Source organism: Hibiscus syriacus, unplaced genomic scaffold (genome assembly GCF_006381635.1).
Source record: "Hibiscus syriacus cultivar Baekdansim isolate YM2019G1 unplaced genomic scaffold, ASM638163v2 tig00000376_pilon, whole genome shotgun sequence".
Classification (NCBI taxonomy): Eukaryota; Viridiplantae; Streptophyta; class Magnoliopsida; order Malvales; family Malvaceae; genus Hibiscus; species Hibiscus syriacus.
The window spans coordinates 44,494-65,555 of record NW_024061785.1 but is presented as its reverse complement, the minus strand read 5'-3'; the positions used below and the strand labels follow the sequence as shown (position 1 = coordinate 65,555).

The 21,062-nt window shown below is 33.5% G+C and overlaps 1 protein-coding gene and 1 pseudogene across 1 annotated transcript; one reads left to right on the top strand and one right to left on the bottom strand.

Annotated features, from left to right (window-relative positions):
- Positions 1-464: 464 nt before the first annotated feature.
- On the top strand, positions 465-2,344 carry LOC120205110 (annotated as a pseudogene).
- Positions 2,345-3,755: 1,411 nt separating this feature from the next.
- LOC120205098 (pentatricopeptide repeat-containing protein At4g17616) lies at positions 3,756-6,354 on the bottom strand. Its single transcript, XM_039205038.1, has one exon. The coding sequence runs from the start codon at positions 5,970-5,972 to the stop codon at positions 3,846-3,848; it is 2,127 nt and encodes a 708-aa protein (XP_039060969.1). The 5' UTR covers positions 5,973-6,354; the 3' UTR covers positions 3,756-3,845.
- Positions 6,355-21,062: the final 14,708 nt, after the last annotated feature.

The window sequence follows — 21,062 nt, the reverse complement described above, 5'->3', positions numbered from 1 at the left end:
AAATTAATAAAATTAATAAAATTACCCCATTAATGCTTAAACTCTTTAAAATTCACCTTTTAAATTTTAATTTTTATCACGTGTTCAATTTAGTCACTACCATCAACAATATTTAAAATGTAGAAAAAAGGAAAACGAAAATACAAACCGGTTCACGAACATAAATAAATGAGCTCATAAGCGAGCTTGTTCATGAACATAAATGCATCGAATACACCTCTATTCATGTTATTAGTTTATTAAAAGAACATAAAATTTTTATTCATACTCGTTTATTCAACTTAACAAACAAATATAAACGAATGTTACACGGATAATTCATGAATCATTCACCGAACGTTATGTTTATTTATATCTATATATTATTAACGATTTTTTGTCTAACCCTAAATATTCGAGCAATTTTGCGAGTAAAGTGATTGAAAATAAAGAAGTGTATAGCCAATACCCTGATTCCCTAAAGACGGGAACTATATATACTTGTCACACTCCTTTCTCCTCTAGAGAACCCTTCAGCTTCATATTTTTCCTGGAAAACCCTAATAGCCGCCATCGCCTACCAAACGCCTTGGAAAATGGCCGGTGAAGGATTAGTTCTCCGTGGCACCATGCGCTCCCATACGGACATGGTTACCGCCATTGCCTCTCCCATCGATAACTCCGACATGATCGTCACTTCCTCACGCGACAAATCCATCATCCTTTGGCACTTAACAAAGGACGAAAAGAACTGCGGCGTCGCACATCGTCGTCTCACTGGTCACTCGCACTTCGTCCAAGACGTTGTTCTCTCTTCTGATTCTCAATTCGCTCTCTCCGGTTCCTAGGACGGCGAGCTTCGTCTTTGGGACTTAACCGTCGGAACCTCCACTCGTCGCTTCGTCGGCCATACCAAAGATGTTCTTTCTGTTGCATTTTCCATTCACAACCGTCAGATCGTTTCCGCTTCTCGCAATCGGATTATCAGGCTTTGGAATACGCTTGTAGAACAAATACACAATTCAAGAAGGCGACGCTCATACCGATTGGGTTAGCTGCGTTCGTTTCAGCCCAAATACTTTCCAACCCACCACTGTTTCAGCTTCGTGGGACAATACGGTTAAAGTTTGGAACTTGACCAACTGTAAGCTCCGTAACACATTGGCCGGGCACCCCGGCTATGTGATACGTTGGCGGTTTCTCCTGATGGTTCTTTGTGTGCCAGTGGAGGAAAAGATGGAGTGATTCTGTTGTGGGATTTGGCTGAAGGGAAGAAGCTTTACAGTCTTGATGCGGTTTCTATCATTCACTCTCTTTGCTTTAGTCCTAATGGGTATTGGCTCTGCGCTGCCACCGAGCAGACTATCAAGATCTGGGATTTGGAGAGCAAGAGCATTGTGGAGGACTTGAAGGTTGATCTTAAGGCTAAGGCTGAGAAATCCGACGTCTCTGACACCGGAAACAAGAAGAAGGTAATAATGCTTCTTATCCTTCCTGCTCAATTTTCTGTTAATTTTTCCTCAATATAATTGTTTAGCAGTTGGAAAGCAATATTTTTGTGGGAAATTTTAGATGCAACGAGATTTACTCTAAATAAAAAAATAGAATCTGATTTGCCTTTGAATTATGTGATGGTTTGGGTGCTTGGTCAATACCATTTTGCTATGAATTTGTTTATTAAGACCAGCATTCGGTTACCTGGTACCCTATTTTTACTTCTCGAGTACATAACTACTTGACTTTATCTTGTTTCTAAATTTTGCGAATCTACTTGTTAAATCATAAATAACTCATGTGGAGTTTATTGTTTCAAAACATGTTGTGCCTTGGCGTGGTAGAAATTGCACTTGGGATCTGTTTTCGCATCAAGTTGTGGTGTACAGGTTTGAAAGAAATGGTTGTCCCTTGTTCCCATATGTAATGGGGTAAATAGAGGTAAGATAGTAGATTGCCCCGAACACTAGGTTGAGAGCAACTTCTGTAGTAGACCTCCAAATTATGAAATGGCCTCCGTGGGACACGATCCCACGACTTCTAGATTAAAAACATTGTGCTCTACCAACTGAGCTGGATAGTCATCTCACAAGTTTGAAAAAAATGATTTGTACAATTGGTCATCAGTTGTGCAGAATCTGTTTAATAGTTAGGATAATGATGGAATTTTTTTTATTGCGTTGCAAAGAAACAAATGAAGTGTTAATATCGCAGGTGATACTGCAGTTGCTTGAACTGGAGTGCGGAAGGAAGCACCTTGTTTAGTGGCTACACCGATGGTGTAAACAGAGTTTGGGGTATTGGTCGTTACGAGGTACCCTTGCAAATAATTGAAGGATATTTGGTTGGATGTTGAGGTGTTTATTCCGGTTGGTCCGGTTTACTGTTAAGTTTGAATTAATTGGATTATGTTCATCCCGGCTTTGTTTATACCCTTTTAAATCCGAATCGAATCCCTGATACGGTGGAATTTTGAAGTGATGTTTCTCATCTGCTTGTTTCTCATTAATCGTATTCTGATTATCTACTCTTTCTAGTGTTAGTCCTTAATTCTTTCTATTGATTGATACAAAGAAATTTTGAAGTGATGCTCAATCTCATAACCTTCATGAGATATGTTAATCAAGTAAAAAAATCACCAAAATGAAACCCCAAATCCTTACTTTACACCAAATCCCTGCAAAATGTTTGTCTTACACCTGAACTGAAAGATCCAAATACAATCAAATAACGACTATATCCCCAAATAAAAGGTATAACTTGGTTAAAACATAGACTATTTACAATTTTAAATGAAGAAAAATAGCAATGTTTATGACAGCAAATAAACAAAATCAACTTTAAAACATGCAAGGTTCTAATATTGCAACAATCAAGCAAATATGAACAAAAAAATGTACTAGTCATCACACTCGGAAAACTCGGCTGAGTGTTCTGAACTTCAAAATTTTGAACTAAACCAGCAATAACATCTTGCAAATATTCAACTATAAAATGATAAGAGCTTTAATGCTTCATGTCAATACCATGAAGAAAAAGCCGATGAAAGAAAATTATCTGATAAAGAGGCTGGCTAAACTTTAGTTCACACACTTTTGTCTATTTTAGGGTGTAGGGATTCAGAATTTAAGTTCTACAGTCACATGTGTATCAAACAATAACCCATGAAGTAATGGTCCAAAACAAGTATATGTCAGGTAAAAAAAAATTGATTCCCCAGACATGCGATAATGCTCCAAAATGAATTGGAAATAAGTAAATAGGCTTAACTTTTATGAATGCAGGATAACATCACTCAACGAAGTTTTATGTCACAGAATGCTGACAGCTAAAAGAAGACAACTATATTTATATACCCGACATATAGCAAGTGGAGGAGAATGGCCAACAAGAATCGTAACAAACAACAAATAGAGCAATAAATTTGGCAATGATACCATGTTAGGCATCCACACCAATTGGGAATCGATGCAAGTTATAAAGCAATAAAGATCTCAAACATAACCATAGTAAGATAACACCACATATCAAATTTGAGAAATTAAAACGAGTAAAATGGTGCCACATTACATATATTTAAAAGCATAAGGTATTTCCGTCTAGAAAAGTTCTAAAACTTCCAGCATTTGGTGTCTCAAAATTGAGATATTTCGAGCGGAAGGTTAAAAGCAATTTAAATCAATACAATGGACATTAAGTCAAAAAATAAAACAGAGATTATTTTATTCACATAATTTAGTACAAAGAGTAATGAATCTTAAAAATGAGTAATTAAAGCCTTTTATCCATACCTCTTGAGAAAGCACATTCAATTTCGGCTTTCACAGAAAGTCAAACATCAAATACTAACCACCCGACATGCTTGAAAATATTCAGCTAATGGCAGCCCATTTCTTAAAAGCTTGAACATGCTCAAGCCTCTTACCTTGAGCCTCAGTTCTAGTTTTCGATGCTTTTAAGCTCCTATAAAGATTCTTATGGAATTTTAGATATTCATTCTTGTACACCCATTTGTCAATATACATGTTACACTTGTTCATATAACCAATGACTTCCATCACTCTTTCAAAGTATCCACCTCGAAGAAAGTTGAGTAGCAAAACCTCATACAAATTACAACTTACAGTAAAGTTCCTACTCGCCGTGATCCTCTTCATGTCACCCCATAAAATGCTAATATCACGGTACATTTCTAGAGAAGAATACCCACATACCAGATACATATAAGTATGTTCGGTGGGTTGGATTTTCATCTTTTGCATTCTTCGGTATATATTCAGAGCATCCCCCATCATTTTGGCCTTGCAAAAGAAGTAAATAGAAGAGTTCAATTCATAAGTTATAGGAGATATTGCTTTCTCCGAGTCACTTACTTCGTGAACAAGACATTCAGACAGAGTTGGTTGACAAATAGAAGATGGTTCCTTTATGCAAAGAGAACTTCTACCTATATTTGCTATCACATTTTTTGACATAACACTATTGTTGACCACATTCATTACTAAACCAGCCTTCCTTATTTGTTTTAGAAGTACATTCCCCTCCCTAAACATATTTCTTTCATTATAAGCCGTCAGGAGTGCCTCATATGCACTCGCACCTAAGGGATCCCCAGAAGACTCCATGTCATCCAAAATGTCATGAGCAATCTCCATCCAGCCTAATGAAATGCATGCATCTATCACCTCAGAGAACAAACTTGACTGGCCTGATGAATCTAACTCCTTTTTTAAGCCAAGTAAAAACTTTGACAGCTCATCGATCTTCCCATGCCTTTTATAACCATTAATGAGCTTGGACAGAGCCCTATTAGAAGGAAGAAGTTTCTTATCCCTACAAAAAACAAGATCTGATTTACCTTCAGCTTTCAGGACAGAATCCTTTTGCATTAGCTCAGGGACAATTTGTATCTTTAGTCCATTCCTGAGATTCTGAGGTCCAATTGGAACAAAACAAGGCTTCTGGTAATCCTTCCCAGAATCTTTCATGGGATGGGAATCCAAAGACCTATTCATTCTCAACAGAAGCTCAGCAGCAGAATCGATGTCATCAAACTTAAAATGCAAGTTTAACAAGCATTCGAAGAACTGTCTATAATGAGAAACAAAAGCCACGGATAAAGTTGCAACATGATCTTTAAATTTCTTCAACTCGTCCCTCTGGCCATTCATTTCATGGATTTGAGCAATTATTATGATAGTGTGTGCATCAGCAACAACCCCAGTTTGCGACATCAATTCTATAATTTGTTGACCTCTCAACGAAGCTGCAAATCTAGCACAAGAATCAAGCACAAGATTAAAGATCATTGTATCAGGTTTCAGCAAGTTTGGACAATGACTTTTCCCTGAACAAAACCTTATATAAGAGTCACAAATCTGGACCAACAGATTGGACGCTATGCATGCTCCAACCTCAGTCTTCACCATATGCAGAAATAGCAAATGCAACACGTTCATTGGGGGTATCATCCTTTTTTCCAGCATCAATCTAAGAATCATAGATAAAGGAATGGGCATCTGAGCTCTTGCTAAAGAAAGGACTAGCTTAATCAACATGCCAGGCCGAAGATGATCCAATTTATCTTTCAGGACCATCATAACCAAATCACAAGCTTTCAGTAGCCAATGAGGGCTAGACGAGTAGGATAGCAGAGTGATGAACCTACTAACAAGCAAATGGTTAGGAAAACCGTACGACCTTTTGAAATCATTGAAAGTTTCCCATGCTTCATCAAGTTTGAGATCCTTCAAAGCATTTTCAAGCTTTGTCAACAAAACTACATGAGAAGAACCTTCCCAACTTAACCTTTCCACGCGTGTAGCAGAACAAAAGAATCGAGGTCTGCATAGAACGCCAGATCCATCAAACCCATCAAAAAATTTGCTGAGGAAAAAACCGGTGCCATGGTTTGAATTCAAGGCAACAAGGGACCGAGTAGAACTGTAACTAATGAAACAAGGATTCACAAATATTTTCCTTGTCAATTTTATTGCCATTTTTAGATAAATGGTAATAACAGAGAACCTGCACCAAACCCAGGTTAATTTTCATTTATTAACACATAAGAAGCATAACGAAGGCCCAAAATACCATCAACAAAAGAAAGGTTTGTCTATGGATACAGGAAAGTATATATGCCTGATTTTATAAGCTTCAAACTATTCCAACACAAAAGGAAGCAAGGAGTTGACATCAAAATGTAGTCGGCGTGATTGACGGCGACGGCGACATGATCTCTTCGCTTGGAGAGTACATACGAGTAGATAGATTCAAGTCGAGTCTTTTGAAGTAAAAAATTCGTCGATCCCAGTAGGCAGAGCGGCGACGAACGGCGGCCAAATATCACTCGATGGAAGAAAGAGAAGACAGAACGACGCAAATAAGAAAAAATTGAGCCTTAGGGTTCATAACATGATATTAATGATTTTTTAAAACTACAAATTTCCATTCAATTGAGTCTACCAATTTCTATTTTTTTACAACTTAGTCCTATAAATTTGATTTTTTAACAATTAAACCCTTTATACTTAAAATTTTATTTTCTAACTCATAATTGGGGTGTGACAATTCTTTATCCTCAAAAGAAATTTTGGTCACAAAATTTACCTAATTAGAAAATATATGGAAATTGACTTCTCATAATATTTTCATGTTTTTAAATAACTTTTTTAAAACCATGGTTGTGCCAAAGTACTTTTACTAGGATAATTATTTACGTCTCAATGATTTTGAGACTCGTTCTCTCTTTTAAGACCATTATAACCAAATCTTAAGCTTTTAATAGCTAATGGAGGCAGTTCATCTTTTTTAATTTAGGCAGAGAGAAAACCCAATTAACTAATTTTTTTTCTCAAACATATAATAATATAACCTGCCTAATGATTTTATTAACAAGAGATGTGATTAGTATATGTGAATAAATTAGGATAAAATTGAAATATTAAAAAAGTTTGGGGACCAATTTAGGATTAATGAAAATGAAATGTTCAAGAGTTTCAGGACTAATCTAGAATAATAGTTATAGTTTAAGGATGAAATTGAAATGTTTAAAAGTTTGAGAGCTAATTTAAAATGAGGGTCATAAATTGAGGACATATAGTATAATTAACTCATTAATAATTCATAATTTGATTTAAATAGATTGAAACCCAATTTAAAAAGTTATTTTAGTATTTTTTTATACATTTTAACTCAATTATCGAGTTAAAATCAGGTCAATGTTATGTTCAAATTGGTTTTGGATAAATATAAATTGGGTTACTTTCAGTTAAGGTTACTTTCAGTTCGGTTGCTTTCGGTTCGAGTTACTTTTGATTTGGTTAAAATTTGGGTTGGTTTTGGCTCGATTCAAATTTTGCGAGTTTTAGGTTAAATTTAGATCATTATGTTCGGGTCTATTTCGTGTCTCGATTCGAATAAATCGATTTAGGTAATCAAGTTTGTCAGGTCTATTTATATATTGTCACTTAATGCATTTTTCAAATGGAGCTAAAGTAAATCTTATTCTTTCGGGAAAAAAAGAAAGTAAATCTTTGAGGACACATAAACATTTTTCAAACGGTTAAATAAACCAGTAATATTCAAAAACGGATATTTATTATAAATGGTTCATACCTATATAAAAGTATTGATATTTTGTATTTACGCTTATTATCATTATATCGGTAGACTTTTACCGTTTACATTGTTAATTTACCTGTTACTTTAAAGTAATATGTTTTGAAATTTCAAGTATCAATACTTTATATATGTGTATCAATACATTTTTGCGTGCAAAGTGTTTGAGAATCATACTGGAATAAAAGTATCAATACCTATATAAAAGTATCGATACTTGGTATTTACACCTATTATCATACTAGTAGATTTTTACCGTTTACATTGTTAATTTACCTATTACTTTAAAGTGATAGGTTTCGAAATTCCAAGTATCAATACTTTATACATGTATCGATACATTTTGTGTGCAAATTGTTTGAGAAGTATACTGAAATAAAAGTATCCATACCTATATAAAGAGTATCGATACTTGGTATTTACTCCTATTATCATTATACTGGTCGACTTTTACCGTTTATATTGTTAATTTACCTATTACTTTAAAGTATTAGGTTTCGAAATTCCAAGTATCGATACTTTTTATATGTGTATTGATATATTTTGCATGCAAATTGTTTGAGAATCATACTGGAATAAAAGTATCAGTTTGGAAACAAGTAAAGCTCAGTTTGGAAACAAACATACAACCTACATCAACAGTTTTTTTGAAGATGAAATGGAATGGTCGTACGGTCCCGCAAATGATGACAATGATGTGAGTTACTATGACTATTTTACTATGATGTCTTAAATTTTAATGCTTATTTATAATTTCAATCTCTCTATTACATCTCAGGACAACGACAACCTTTGGAATGTTGCAAGTACTGATCTACATATATCGTAAATATCATAACACCTGGTATGTATAACAACAATATTTGCTAACTTTGGTAATCACATACATAATTTCATTCACATACAAAATTTCACTCACATACAAAATTTGTTGTAACTTTGGTAATCACATACACAATTTCATTCACATTCAAAATTTACAAGCTAACTCTGCTAAATAAATACATACAAAATTAGGCTTACATCATCACATTTATTTTTCCATATGTCTCATGCAAGCACTTGTCAATGCATCTCTTCTTTTATTTTGATTGTGGCTTATGAGATCATTTAATATTCTCATACGATCCCACTCTCTAACAACCTATATTCAAATTGTCAGTATGTTAACCACATCATTCATTGAGTTTTAACATTTTAAATGCAAGTACTTTTTCAAACCACTTACCACTTCATCTATTGACCCTCTAGCGATGATCCCTTCTATCCGTATCATCACATAAATGCTGCAATCATGTCTGTTAAAAAAATTGAATACCACAAATGTCAAATATGAAACCCTTATAAATATTTCACTTCTTACATACTCAAATTTGGTACCCATTCAATTACACATTCGTTTTATGCTCCACAAAGTTGAAACCTTTCAATGGGACTTTCAGCTGCCCATATGTATTTATAAATGTCTCTTCCTTATTATATTTATCTAATTCTGTCATCTACGTGAAAAAAAATATCAAGTTATATTACAAATAAATTATGCATTATAAATTATTCTTTCATTTCATACATACCAATTTCCTTGCATCTTACACTCTCTTTTTGGCCCTTGGCGATGTAAATAGACTATCATAAACCGTTGCAACACGAGAAATCATATCCACCACGAACAGATACCAATGACTCTGATTGTCGTTTATTGTAATAAAGATATACAATAAATGTCACACACAACTTAACAAAATACAGCATTTCTTTATAAATATTTAAATACAAAACACCATTTGCAAATCATATGGTATCTTATCGTATCACAATTGGTTAATTTTGAATAGTATTTCAATATACAATCCCAAAAGCCCGCAACATCATCAACACTTGGCATGTGTTCTAACACCATTGACTGTGTTTCCTCAACAATCATTATTAATTGACCATCCATAACACTACTTTTCAACATTTATTAATTTAACTCACCACAAAATTGTATGAAAGGTAGGCAATCTTTCGCTTCCCTGATATATTCTTCTTCGAATCGTGAACCAATACCCAACCTACCAAATCAATAACCTAACAAAATTAATTACACAATTACAACATATTCACTATGTTTTAACAATTTATACTTTCTACTTTAATCCAATTATCATTTCAACAACAATTACACAAATACATTGATACTTACTAGAAGTACATATATCCACCCAGTGGTTGCTTTCGATTTTCTTCATTGTTAATATTCACGGGCTCCATTTCAATGTCATCTTCACGAAGAAAAAATGAGGGATCCATTGACTTCATTTTTCCTTCATATATCAGTTTATGAATATTCAATCATTAAATTAAATCAATCAAATACAAGTTACATACAATTTATTCAATATACAAGTATTGATAACTAATCATATAGTAACCGCTTGCGTTCAAATGAATATGAATAGTATTTAATACAAGTATCGATACCTTTATACAACATATAATATCAATTTCTACTTATAATGTTATATAAAAGTATCGATATTTATTTTCTACCTAGAATATTAGTTTCTACCTATAATCGGTCACAAATCCTTATTTACTTAGAAAACCTCAAACCTAACCCATATTTTTGAATACTACAATACTAAAAAACTAAGGTTTCAACAATATACCTTTCGATTCGATTGCAGCAATAAACAACTACGCTTTCAAAAATGCCTTGTTTCTATTTCGTAGCAACTAATATGTTTTGATTTCAAAAACTACGATCGTATTCTATCTATTTTGCATAACGTAATGCCCCTTCAAATTCTTTGTTAGTAATGCCTTTGATATTTTAATCGGTTATGTTATTTTTATAATTGATACCATTCCCAATGTATCGATACTTTTATGTAAGGTATCGATACTTTTGAGACGTTTTTCTTTTTTTTTATTTCTTTTAAATTCCTAAAGTACCGATACTATGGTACATATACTTATAAACGTATTAATACTTTCAACAATTCTGGTAGCGATTTCCCGGTTTTGTCAAATTTCAACCTGTTATATTGTCATGTATCGATACATGTGTCTAAGTTGTTGATACTTTATAGGCTCTATTATTACAATTCTTTTAAATTCCTAAAGTACTGATACTTTGGTTCATATACTTATAAAAGTATCGATACAAATTTTAGCCATTCTGGTAGCTCTTTACCGGTTTTGTCAAATTGAAACTGTTTTTCTCAAATTTAAACCTGTTATATTGTCATGTGTCGATACATGTGTCTAACGTATTGATACTTTATAAACGATATTATTGCAATTCTTTTAAATTCCTAAAGTACCGATACTTTGGTACATATACTTATAAATATATCGATACAAATTTCAACAATTCTGGTAGCTTTTTATCGGTTTTGTCAAATTAAAACCGATTTTTATCAAATTTCAACCTGCTATATTTTCATCTAGCGATACATGTGTGTAAGGTATCGATACTTTATGGCCGCAATTATTGTAATTCTTTTAAATTCCTACAGTACCGATACTTTGGTACATATACTTACAAACGTATCGATAGAAATTTTAATAATTCCGGTAGCTCTTTACCGGTTTTGTCAAATTGAAACCGGTTTTGTCAATTTCCAATCGGTTTTGTCAAATTCGTTGTAACATCCTTAATACCGGGTTAGTGACCAAATTCAAAAACTTCAGAATTTGTTGGCTAAAGTAGATAAATTGAATAGTTCAAGGACTTATATTAAATTTTTTTTGTAGGACTAAATAGCAACGAATGTTAAGTGGAAGGGCAAAATGGTCATTTTGCCTAGAGATGAATTAAAATATATTGGGGTAAGGATATATACACGTGGAGAAAGATAAAAGAGAAAAATGAAGATTTTTCCAGAAAACTTTCTTCTTCTTCAGCCGTGAACCTTAAGAGCAAAGGTGAGTTTTCTTGTTAGTTGATTATAAACTGAATTTAAGAGTGGTTTATGATCCTTAGATGATACTTAAGCTTAAGGAAAGTTTAAGTTATATCCAAATTAAAAGATAGAGGAGTTATGAGAGATTAAAGATAAGGAGTCTTTAAATGAAATTTTAGCAAAGAGTTGATAAGTGGAATTTGAAACTAAATTTGACTTGTCATCAGTTGAATTAAGAGATATGAAGTGATAGAATTAAAATTAGAACATGTTGAAAATTTAGTATGGTTTTTTATTTCCATATAGAGGATGGGATTTTAAGGATAAAGATGGGTAGAATGAATAGAAATTGGTTTAAGTATGTGTATTTGATTTAAGAGTATGAAAGGGATTAAGACATGAAGTGTTTGAGCTGAAATGAGTAAATTTTCGGGTTTAAAATGTGAAAATCTGGGCTTGAGTATCGATACTGTTTCATCTAGAAACGATACTTAAGAGAAAAAGAATGATATTTGGAATAGGGGTATCGATACTGGTTGAACAATATCGATACCATAAGCCTGAATTTGATAAAGTTATTCATAAGGTATTAGTACTAAAGTGATAGTATCGGTACTAGGGGAGTATCAATACCAATGTAGAGGTATCGGTACCATAGAATAGTAGTTTCGATACCATGTTAAGGGTATCGATACTAGACAACATCAAATCTAATTTTGGTATCGATACGGTAGAGGGTATCGGTACCATAGAATAGAAGTATCGGTACTGTGCTTATAGTACCAATACTACTTGTGTTGGGAAAGTTGATATTTTTGTTTTATTTAGTTTAAATTGGTATGAATCATTTTTGAGTAATTCAACTCTCGATATTCATTGGATTATATTCGTGTAGATTTCAAGCACAAGTAAATTCCGGAGCGACCACAGAGTTAGAATTCGATCCAAAGAGATGAATCATAGAGGTGGAGTTGGAAATCAAGTGAGGCTAAGGTGAGTGCATACTATAGGTGTAGTATAATGGAAATAAGACTTGTGATAAGTTTATTTCATATATTAGTTTTCATGATACAATAGTTATGGACATGCATATGTTATAATTACTATATATACATGCATGAGTTATATATGTTTATATGATTTGATACATGCTATTTGATTCATGTGAATATAATTGAATAACATATGTTATATGATATGATATTGATGGTTACACATACATGTGATATGTGACAGAAGAGAAGAAATATGTGATCGTAAGAGAAATGATATGAATACATGAATATATGCATCATAATGATAGTGCCCATGTTATGTGATATGCGAGCTATAGGTATAGTTGGAATGCCAAGAGTCGAGGGTTACCTAGGTTCTTCAGAACCTATTAATAGGTCCTTCGGGAGATAGATGACGTCCTTCGGGACATAGATTTCATATGCCACTAAATGGATTCTTATACGAGCTGTGGTGATAGCATATGTGTACACAACCTCAAAGTACTCGTATACCTTGAGTTCTCAGTAATGTACATGGGCTTATAAAAGATATAAAGAGTATGTACATGATTGTATATTAACATGTTATTATTGTTTACACTGATTCATATATGGCATTATTGATTTATGATACGATAAGCATAATTGTATTGGATAATTAGATTGCATGTTCATAATTATAGGAAATTTATTATTATATGTTTATGCCTCACTATAAGTGTTTTACACGTAGGTACTGAGAAGTAAGACGATCAAGCTTTGGATCAGCATAACAATATACATCCAATCGAAGATCAGATCAGACGTAAATTTAAAGTATGTATTTTATTGTATTAAAAGTGTTGACATGTAGGAAAATGTAATTTACATATGCTCTTATCAGTTTTGGAATATGTTGGGTCATACTTATGTAAATTTATTAACTTTATGTTAATGAAAACTTGAATTTTCATGATTTTTATAAGCTTTAAGAGTTTTGAATAGTTAATGTGACACCTCAGATTTGTATCCGGGTCGAGTACGGGTTGGGGGTGTTACATTTAATGGTATCAGAGCTATGGTTTAGCCGATTCTAGGCATAAACCGGAGTCTAGAGTGTCTAAAAAAGTGTACATGCCAACATAATAGTAAGAACTTCTGATCTTATAAGAGTAATAAGTATGTTGTTATGTTAATAGAGTTATTTGGTTATATCTTATTAGATGTTTGGACAAGATAGCTCCCGAAGTGAAGTGGGAGATGATAGATTAGATGAGAGTAGTAATTCACATGCCCTGCCCAGGTAAGGTGAAGGACAGACACCTTATGGGGTGCCTGTGCAAGACCAAGATGTCTTCTTTAGGACGTTGGACGTTATCTTGACGTGTTTCCAACCTCTTCCCTCTTCAACTCAGAGAATGAATGTAGCAAAGGAGTTGAAGGGATTAGGAGCTCCTGAGTTCAAAGGTGAAACCGAGGAAGGTCATGTTGCTGCGGACATTTGGCTTAATGATGTAAAGATCATGTTAGAGGGACTCGACTGTTCCAATGTGGAGAAGTTAGACGAAGTCATCTTTTTGCTTCGTGAGCAAGCGAGAATCTGGTGGATGAATGTCACATTGAGGATGACAAGTGACCAAGTAACATGGTCTTTGTTTCTTGAAGAATTTAAGCACAAGTATATAGGAGATCAATTCATCAAGAAAATGAAGCAAGAATTCTTGAACCTAAAGCAAATGAATTGCACCGTGTATGAGTATGAGTGTGAGTTCAACAAGCTAAGTCGTTTTGCGACTGAATTAGTGCCTACAGAGAAAGACGCATGTGAGTGGTTTGTTGAGGGCTTACGCCCAAGACTAAAGGATATGTTGATTGTGTTGAACCTATCCTCATTTCAAGAGGTAGTAAACCGTGTTAAAGCTCTAGAGAGAGCTCAGAATGAACAGTTTGGGGAACCAAGAGCTCAACTGTCTAAATAAACTGGGGCTTTATCAAGTTCTGTACCACCTAAGAGAGGTAGAGATTCTGGCTTTCGATCTAAAACGAGGTCTGAATCGGTGGCATCATCCACTAGAGAATCAAATCAGATGAGAGCTAGACAGACTCAATCAGTAGGGTCTAGAGATGGAAGAGCACAACAGAGACACTGTTAGACTTGTGGAGGATACCACGGTGGGATATGTAGAGTAAAATTTGGAGCTTGTTTCTGATGTGGTGAAACAGGGCATTTCATGAGAGATTGTCCATTGAGGACAGGAGAGCCTGCACAGTCGGAGCGATCTGCTTTGATGTCTTAGAGAAGACGAAGAAGAGGTAGAGGAAGAAGTCAGCTTGAATCCTCTACTCAACAGAAAGTACGCTCCACTGCTCGAGTGTATAACCTCAAGATCAATGAAGATCGTGATGATCTAGAGATAATTACAGAGACCTTTCTACTGTATGATAAATGTGTTATGGTATTGATTGATCTGGGGTCTACATATTCATATATTAGTAGTAAATTGGTGAGATAATTGGGAATTCAATTAGAATCTATTAGTAATGATGTGATAGTGACAAATCTGTTAGGGCACAGTGCCCGGGTTAATAGAGTGTGTCGAGGGTGTCCCATACGGATTTAGTGAATTGAATTCTGTTAAGTTAATTGATCAATGAATCGGCCAAGAGGGGATGAATTAGCAATTAAAATTTTGGTGGAAGCTTTTGCAGAAAATTGAAAATATTTGCACAACGATTTATAGTGGTTTAATTTTCTCAACCAAAGTCTACGTCCACTACCTTAGCTATCCACACTAAGGATTTTCCAACAAATTCACTAATTTGGTCTTTCTTTTGAGGATAAAGAGTAACCTTACAACTCCCTCAAGAATTATACCCTAAATTCTTGAGAACACTCTCTCCCAAAGAGAAGATTACAAATTTCACAAACTTATAGAAAAACCTCACAAGGCAAGATGTTTGCACAATTCTAGAACAAAGAAATAACACTTAAGAATGAATACAATTGAGTACAAGTAGTGTTCTTGAAAGCAAAAATGAATATTGAATGAAATTTGGCTTGAATTGCTCAAACTTGATGTTGAAGGCTTTCTCTTTGTTTCTCTCACAATTGTTGTTGATCAATGGCTTCAGAACTTGTTTAAGTACATTTTGGAATGATTCTAGCCGTTATGAATCATTTGGGTGATGTTAGAGCCGTTGTAGTGTGAAAACCTTCTTTACAAAGGCTGCTGGGAGCGTGGGGTATCGGTACACCTTCAATGGGTATCGGTACCTGCAGTGTAAAATTCAAATATTTCGACCGTTAAATGACCAGGGGTATTGGTACCCATTGGGCATTCCGGTTTTTTTCGGAGCCAAAATTGGCATAGGGGTATCGATACACCCTATGAGGGGTATCGGTACCTCCCTATTTAAAACTTATTTTTGGCTCGATTAAGGCTCGAAATACTTTGTAAAAAAATTTTCAAAAATATTTTAAGATTGAAACACAATTTTACACTTAAGTAAGGATTGAAATTGACATTCGAAAAACTTGGAGTAATATTTTGATATTCAAATAATTTAATCGAATATATAATTTAAAATATAAAATCTTAAAATTCATTAACATTTAATTTGTTATATCGAAACATCAAAATGTTTTCAACAATCTCCCCTTTTTTATATAACAAAACATTTTAGTAATTTTAAGATTTTCTTTCAGAAATCATTTTTGAAACACTACTCCCCCTTACTTTATTTTCCCCCTTTTTGTTAAATAAAAAAGACTCTAGAAAACGATTTTAAACAAGAGTTTGAAATTTAAGCCAATTGATATTTATATAGATATAACTTAAGCTGCTAAGATCACAAACAGGAGAAAAATTAGCCATTAGTTCCATAAATCAATATTCATAGATAATGTGCAATGGTAATTGGTTATATATTCTAAATGATGCAAAATGTAATATTAATATAAACCAATATAAACATTAAATTCAAACCATTCAAACAACCAAAATCAAATATATAAACATTCAAGTTCAAACATCCATAACATCCAAAACATAAATCAATCCAAAAACATCCAAAATGTTTTAACAATAAATCCTAAGTTCAATCCAAGAAAACAAAGCAAGAGTAGGTCTAATCGTCTATCGGTGAAGCAAGAGGTGATAAATATGCCCACATATATTGGCTACATCAGGTGTAAGCGCGTTGACCCTCTCGTCCATAGCATCGAAAAGATGATTCATCGCTTCGTTATTAGCAGTTAGATACGACTCGATGGAAGCAAAGCTCATGTCAAGATTCTCTATAAAAGATCGAAAATATGGAGGCATCTGACTTTCTTACTCTGTCGGCTCGTCGTCGGGTACGTGATCGTCAATATCTCGCATAAGCTCTTAAAGCTCTGGATCATCATCATCTGTCGGTGCTGGAGGAGCTCGTGAAGAGCTAGCTCCCGGTGTTTTCTCAACGGATCGAACCCAACGATCCTTGTCCCCGGTCCATCCTGATTTCTTTAATGATGTGAAATTTATTTGGTTTTTGAGAGGGATAGGAATATCAAGAGAGAACCTAAGACCGGTTTTGATAAATAGATTACTAAGGAGACAACCGTAAACTAAAGTTTCTATATTTTTGGATGGGACAGTGTTTACGGTATTTACTAATTCACCAAAAAATGATATGTGGTAAATTTATTTTCTTCTCATGTTGGATACAATGTATCCACCAAAGTTCTAGTACTCTAAGTGTAAAAAATCTTCCTCCGGATGGTCTAAACCACCAAGAGATGATCAAGTGAAGGAACCGCTCGTGAAAAGTTCTTAAGGTACTAGCACTAGCTTTGGCTTTATAAGGTGTAGCCACCATCTCTTTCTCGTTATCTAAACCTTCATTATCTAATCCAAAGGTGTTAGTGATAGTGTCGGAGTCAATATAAACAAATTGACCTAGAAGATATGATCGAATTCCTATGGTTTCGGCTTAAGGTGAAAGAGTCTATCAAATTTCCAGGATGTAAGGGTAGGAAGATATTGAAAATTCATATCAATAATTGCTTGCATAGAGGGAATACACTCTTCCCAGATTTTATATGACTCAAAAGAATTATGGTACCTATGGTAGAGATCTTGTCTACGACCAGGCACATTAAAACATGATTTTAGAATGGTCATATTCAGGTCGTTTGGATTTGGATTTTGAAGTGGAGGTGGAATAGGAGGTCGATTTTGGTTTGAACGACTAGATGACGACCTAGGGCATTTAGAGTGAGACATGGTTAAAGATTGGAATGGGTAAGGTAACCTGCAATTTTGGAACACATGTATGCAATATAATCAATCCCAAAACTCAATATGAGTCTGCCATATTCAAGGTTCTCTAAAAGAATCCTAATGGGAAAATTTTGAAAACTATGTTTGAAAAATGATGTTTGAAAAATCAATATGTAGTTTTCAAAACAACAAAATTAAATAAAAAAAACATCAAATTTTAAAATCAAAACAATTTTTTTATTTCGAATTAAAAAAATGACAAAAAATTGTGTGTTTTTAACGAAATTAGTTGTAGAATCTAGTTTAGAAACATAATGTAAGTAATGCTCGATATATAATTCATCCTAGAACTAATTAAAACTAGTCATAAGTTCAAAAACAATAAAAATAGTGGTTTTAGAAAATTTACCTTGAAAATTTTTGGATTTGAGAGGAATGTGATATTTTTGCATGAATTTGATGATTCCAACAGGTTTAGAAGTTGAAAAATAGTTGGATTCTGACTTAAAATTGTTGATTTGAAGCAATGTGAAGATTGGGTTTGAGAGAGGGACGAAATGATGTGATGTTTTTATGTTTGGGGTTTTGATAAAATAATAGATTTTAGGGATTTAAAATCAAAACCCTGATGAGTGTATCGATACACTACAGAGTGTATCGGTACACATTCAATGAATGCATCAGAGCATCTTCATAGTGTATCGATGCATATTCAAGGAATGCATAAGTAAACTTTCATAGTGTATCGATGCACTTAGCATAAAAATGTTAAAATCCGTTTTTAAATACTTATAATGCTAAATTAATCATCTCTAGTGGTATTGGCAACTCATATAACGAAAATTAACAATGTTCAATCAATCAAATCTATCATTAAATTTTATTTGAACATATAATTAATTTTCTCTGAAGATCATAAACTCCCCCTAACTAATAGCAAAGAATGCAATCAAAAATATTATTTTTATAAGCATTTTCAAAACTAATTAAAAGTGCTATAAATAATTTTAAACACTAAGTCAAGGTAGGTTAGTTAAACCTAATTCTCTCCTAAGTGTTCAAAATATCTCTTTATCTAAAGGTTTTGTAAAAATACCCGCTAATTGATGCAAAGTATCAACATATTCTAGAAGTATATCTCCTTTTGTGACATGATCTCTAATGAAATGATGTCTAATTTCAATATGCTTAGTTCTAGAGTGTTGGATGAGATTTTTAGTGAGACAAATAGCACTAGTATTGTCACACTTGATAGGTATGGTACTAACTTCAATTCCATAATCTAAAAGTTGTTGTTTCATCCATAAAACTTGTGCACAATAACTACCGGCTGAAATGTATTCCGTTTCAATGGTAGATATTGCAACACAATTTTGTTTCTTTAAAAACCATGAAATTAGCATATTTCCTAGGAATTGGCAAGTACCGGAGGTGCTTTTTCTATATATTTTGCATCCTCCATAATCCACATCAGAGAACGCATGCAAGCTATAGCTAGAGTCTCTAGGATACCAAAGTCCTAAACTAGAAATGTCCTTAAGGTATCTAAAGATTCTCTTAATGGATTTTAGATGTGATTCCTTAGGGCATGATTGAAATCTAGAACATAAGCAAACACTAAACATTATGTCCAATCTACTAGCGGTTAGATAAAGCAAAGAGACAATCATTAACCTATACAATTTAACATCCACACATTTACCTCATTTATCTTTGTCAAGCTTTGTAGATGAACTCATTGGAGTGGCTTGGGGTTTTCCATCTTCCAATCCAAACTTTCTGAGCATATCCTTGACGTATTTTTCTTGATTGATGAAGATGTCATCTTTTCTTTGCTTGATTTGGAGTCCCAAGAAAAATGAGAGCTCCCCCATCATGCCCATCTCGAATTCACTCTGCATTAGCTTAGAAAATTCTTGGCAAAGAGCATCATTAGTAGAACCAAATATTATATCATTAACATAAATTTGAACTACTAATAAATCTTTACCTTTATGCTTTAAAAATAATGTAGTGTCAACCTTTCCTTTTGAAAAACCTTTTTCAATTAAAAAGTTTACCAGTCTTTCATACCAAGCTCTAGGAGCTTATTTTAAACCATAAAGTACTTTTGTCAATTTAAAAACATGATCTGGAAATTTTGAATCTTCAAAACCAGGAGGTTGTTTCACATACACTTCTTCTTTTATAAAACCATTTAAAAATGCACTTTTAAAATCAATTTGATATAATTTAAATTCACTGAAACATGCAAATGCTAATAACATTCTTATTGCTTCCATCCTAGCTACGGGAGCGTATGTTTCATCATAGTCTATGTCTTCTTCTTGAGTATAGCCTTGAGGAACAAATCTAGCCTTGTTCCTCACTATATTACCACTTTCATTGAGCTTATTCCTAAATACTCATCTAGTACCTACAATAGATTTATTACTAGGCCTTTCAACTAATGTTCATACTTTACTTCTCTCAAATTGATTTAACTCTTCTTGCATAGCCATAATCCAATATTCATAAGTTAATGCTTCTTTAATATTCTTAGGCTCTATGCATGAGATAAATGCAACATAATTACATATATTTCTAAGAGAAGATCGAGTTGTTACCCCTTTGGATGGATCACCTATTATCTCACCATCCTTGACATAGTTGTATTCTCTTGGGTAAGAGACTTCCCTTTATTCAATGGTTGGATTCTTGAGAACATCGTGAGTTTCTTCATCTTTCATTTCTTCCTTTGATGATGGTTCTCCAACGTCATGTATAGCGTCATTTGCTTTTACAATACCTACATCATCATCATCACAAGAATCCTTCCTTGGAAGGGGAATATCATTGAAAATAACATGTATAGACTCTTCTACCACTAAAGTTCTTTTATTAAATACCCGATAAGCTTTCGAATTTAAGGAATAATCCAAAAAAATTCCTTCATCACTTTTAGCATCAAATTTGCCAAGGTTTTCTTTACCGTTGTTTAAAACAAAACATTTACATCCAAAATGATGAAAATAACTAATGTTGGGCTTTTTATTTTTGTAAAGTTCATATGGAGTTTTCTTTAAAATTGGCCTAATCATTACTCGTTTTATAACATAACAAGCGGTATTTGTGGCTTCAGTCCAAAAAAATTTTGGCAAATTATTTTCACAAAGCATGGTTCTAACCATTTCTTCTAAAGTTTGATTTTTCCTCTTAACAACTCCATTTTGTTGAGGGGTTCTAGGTGCTGGAAAATTATGATTAATACCATTAGAATTACAAAAATCAGTAAATCCAAGATTTTCAAATTCAGTACCATGATCACTCCTAACACTAGTTATGGAGTAACCCTTTTCGTT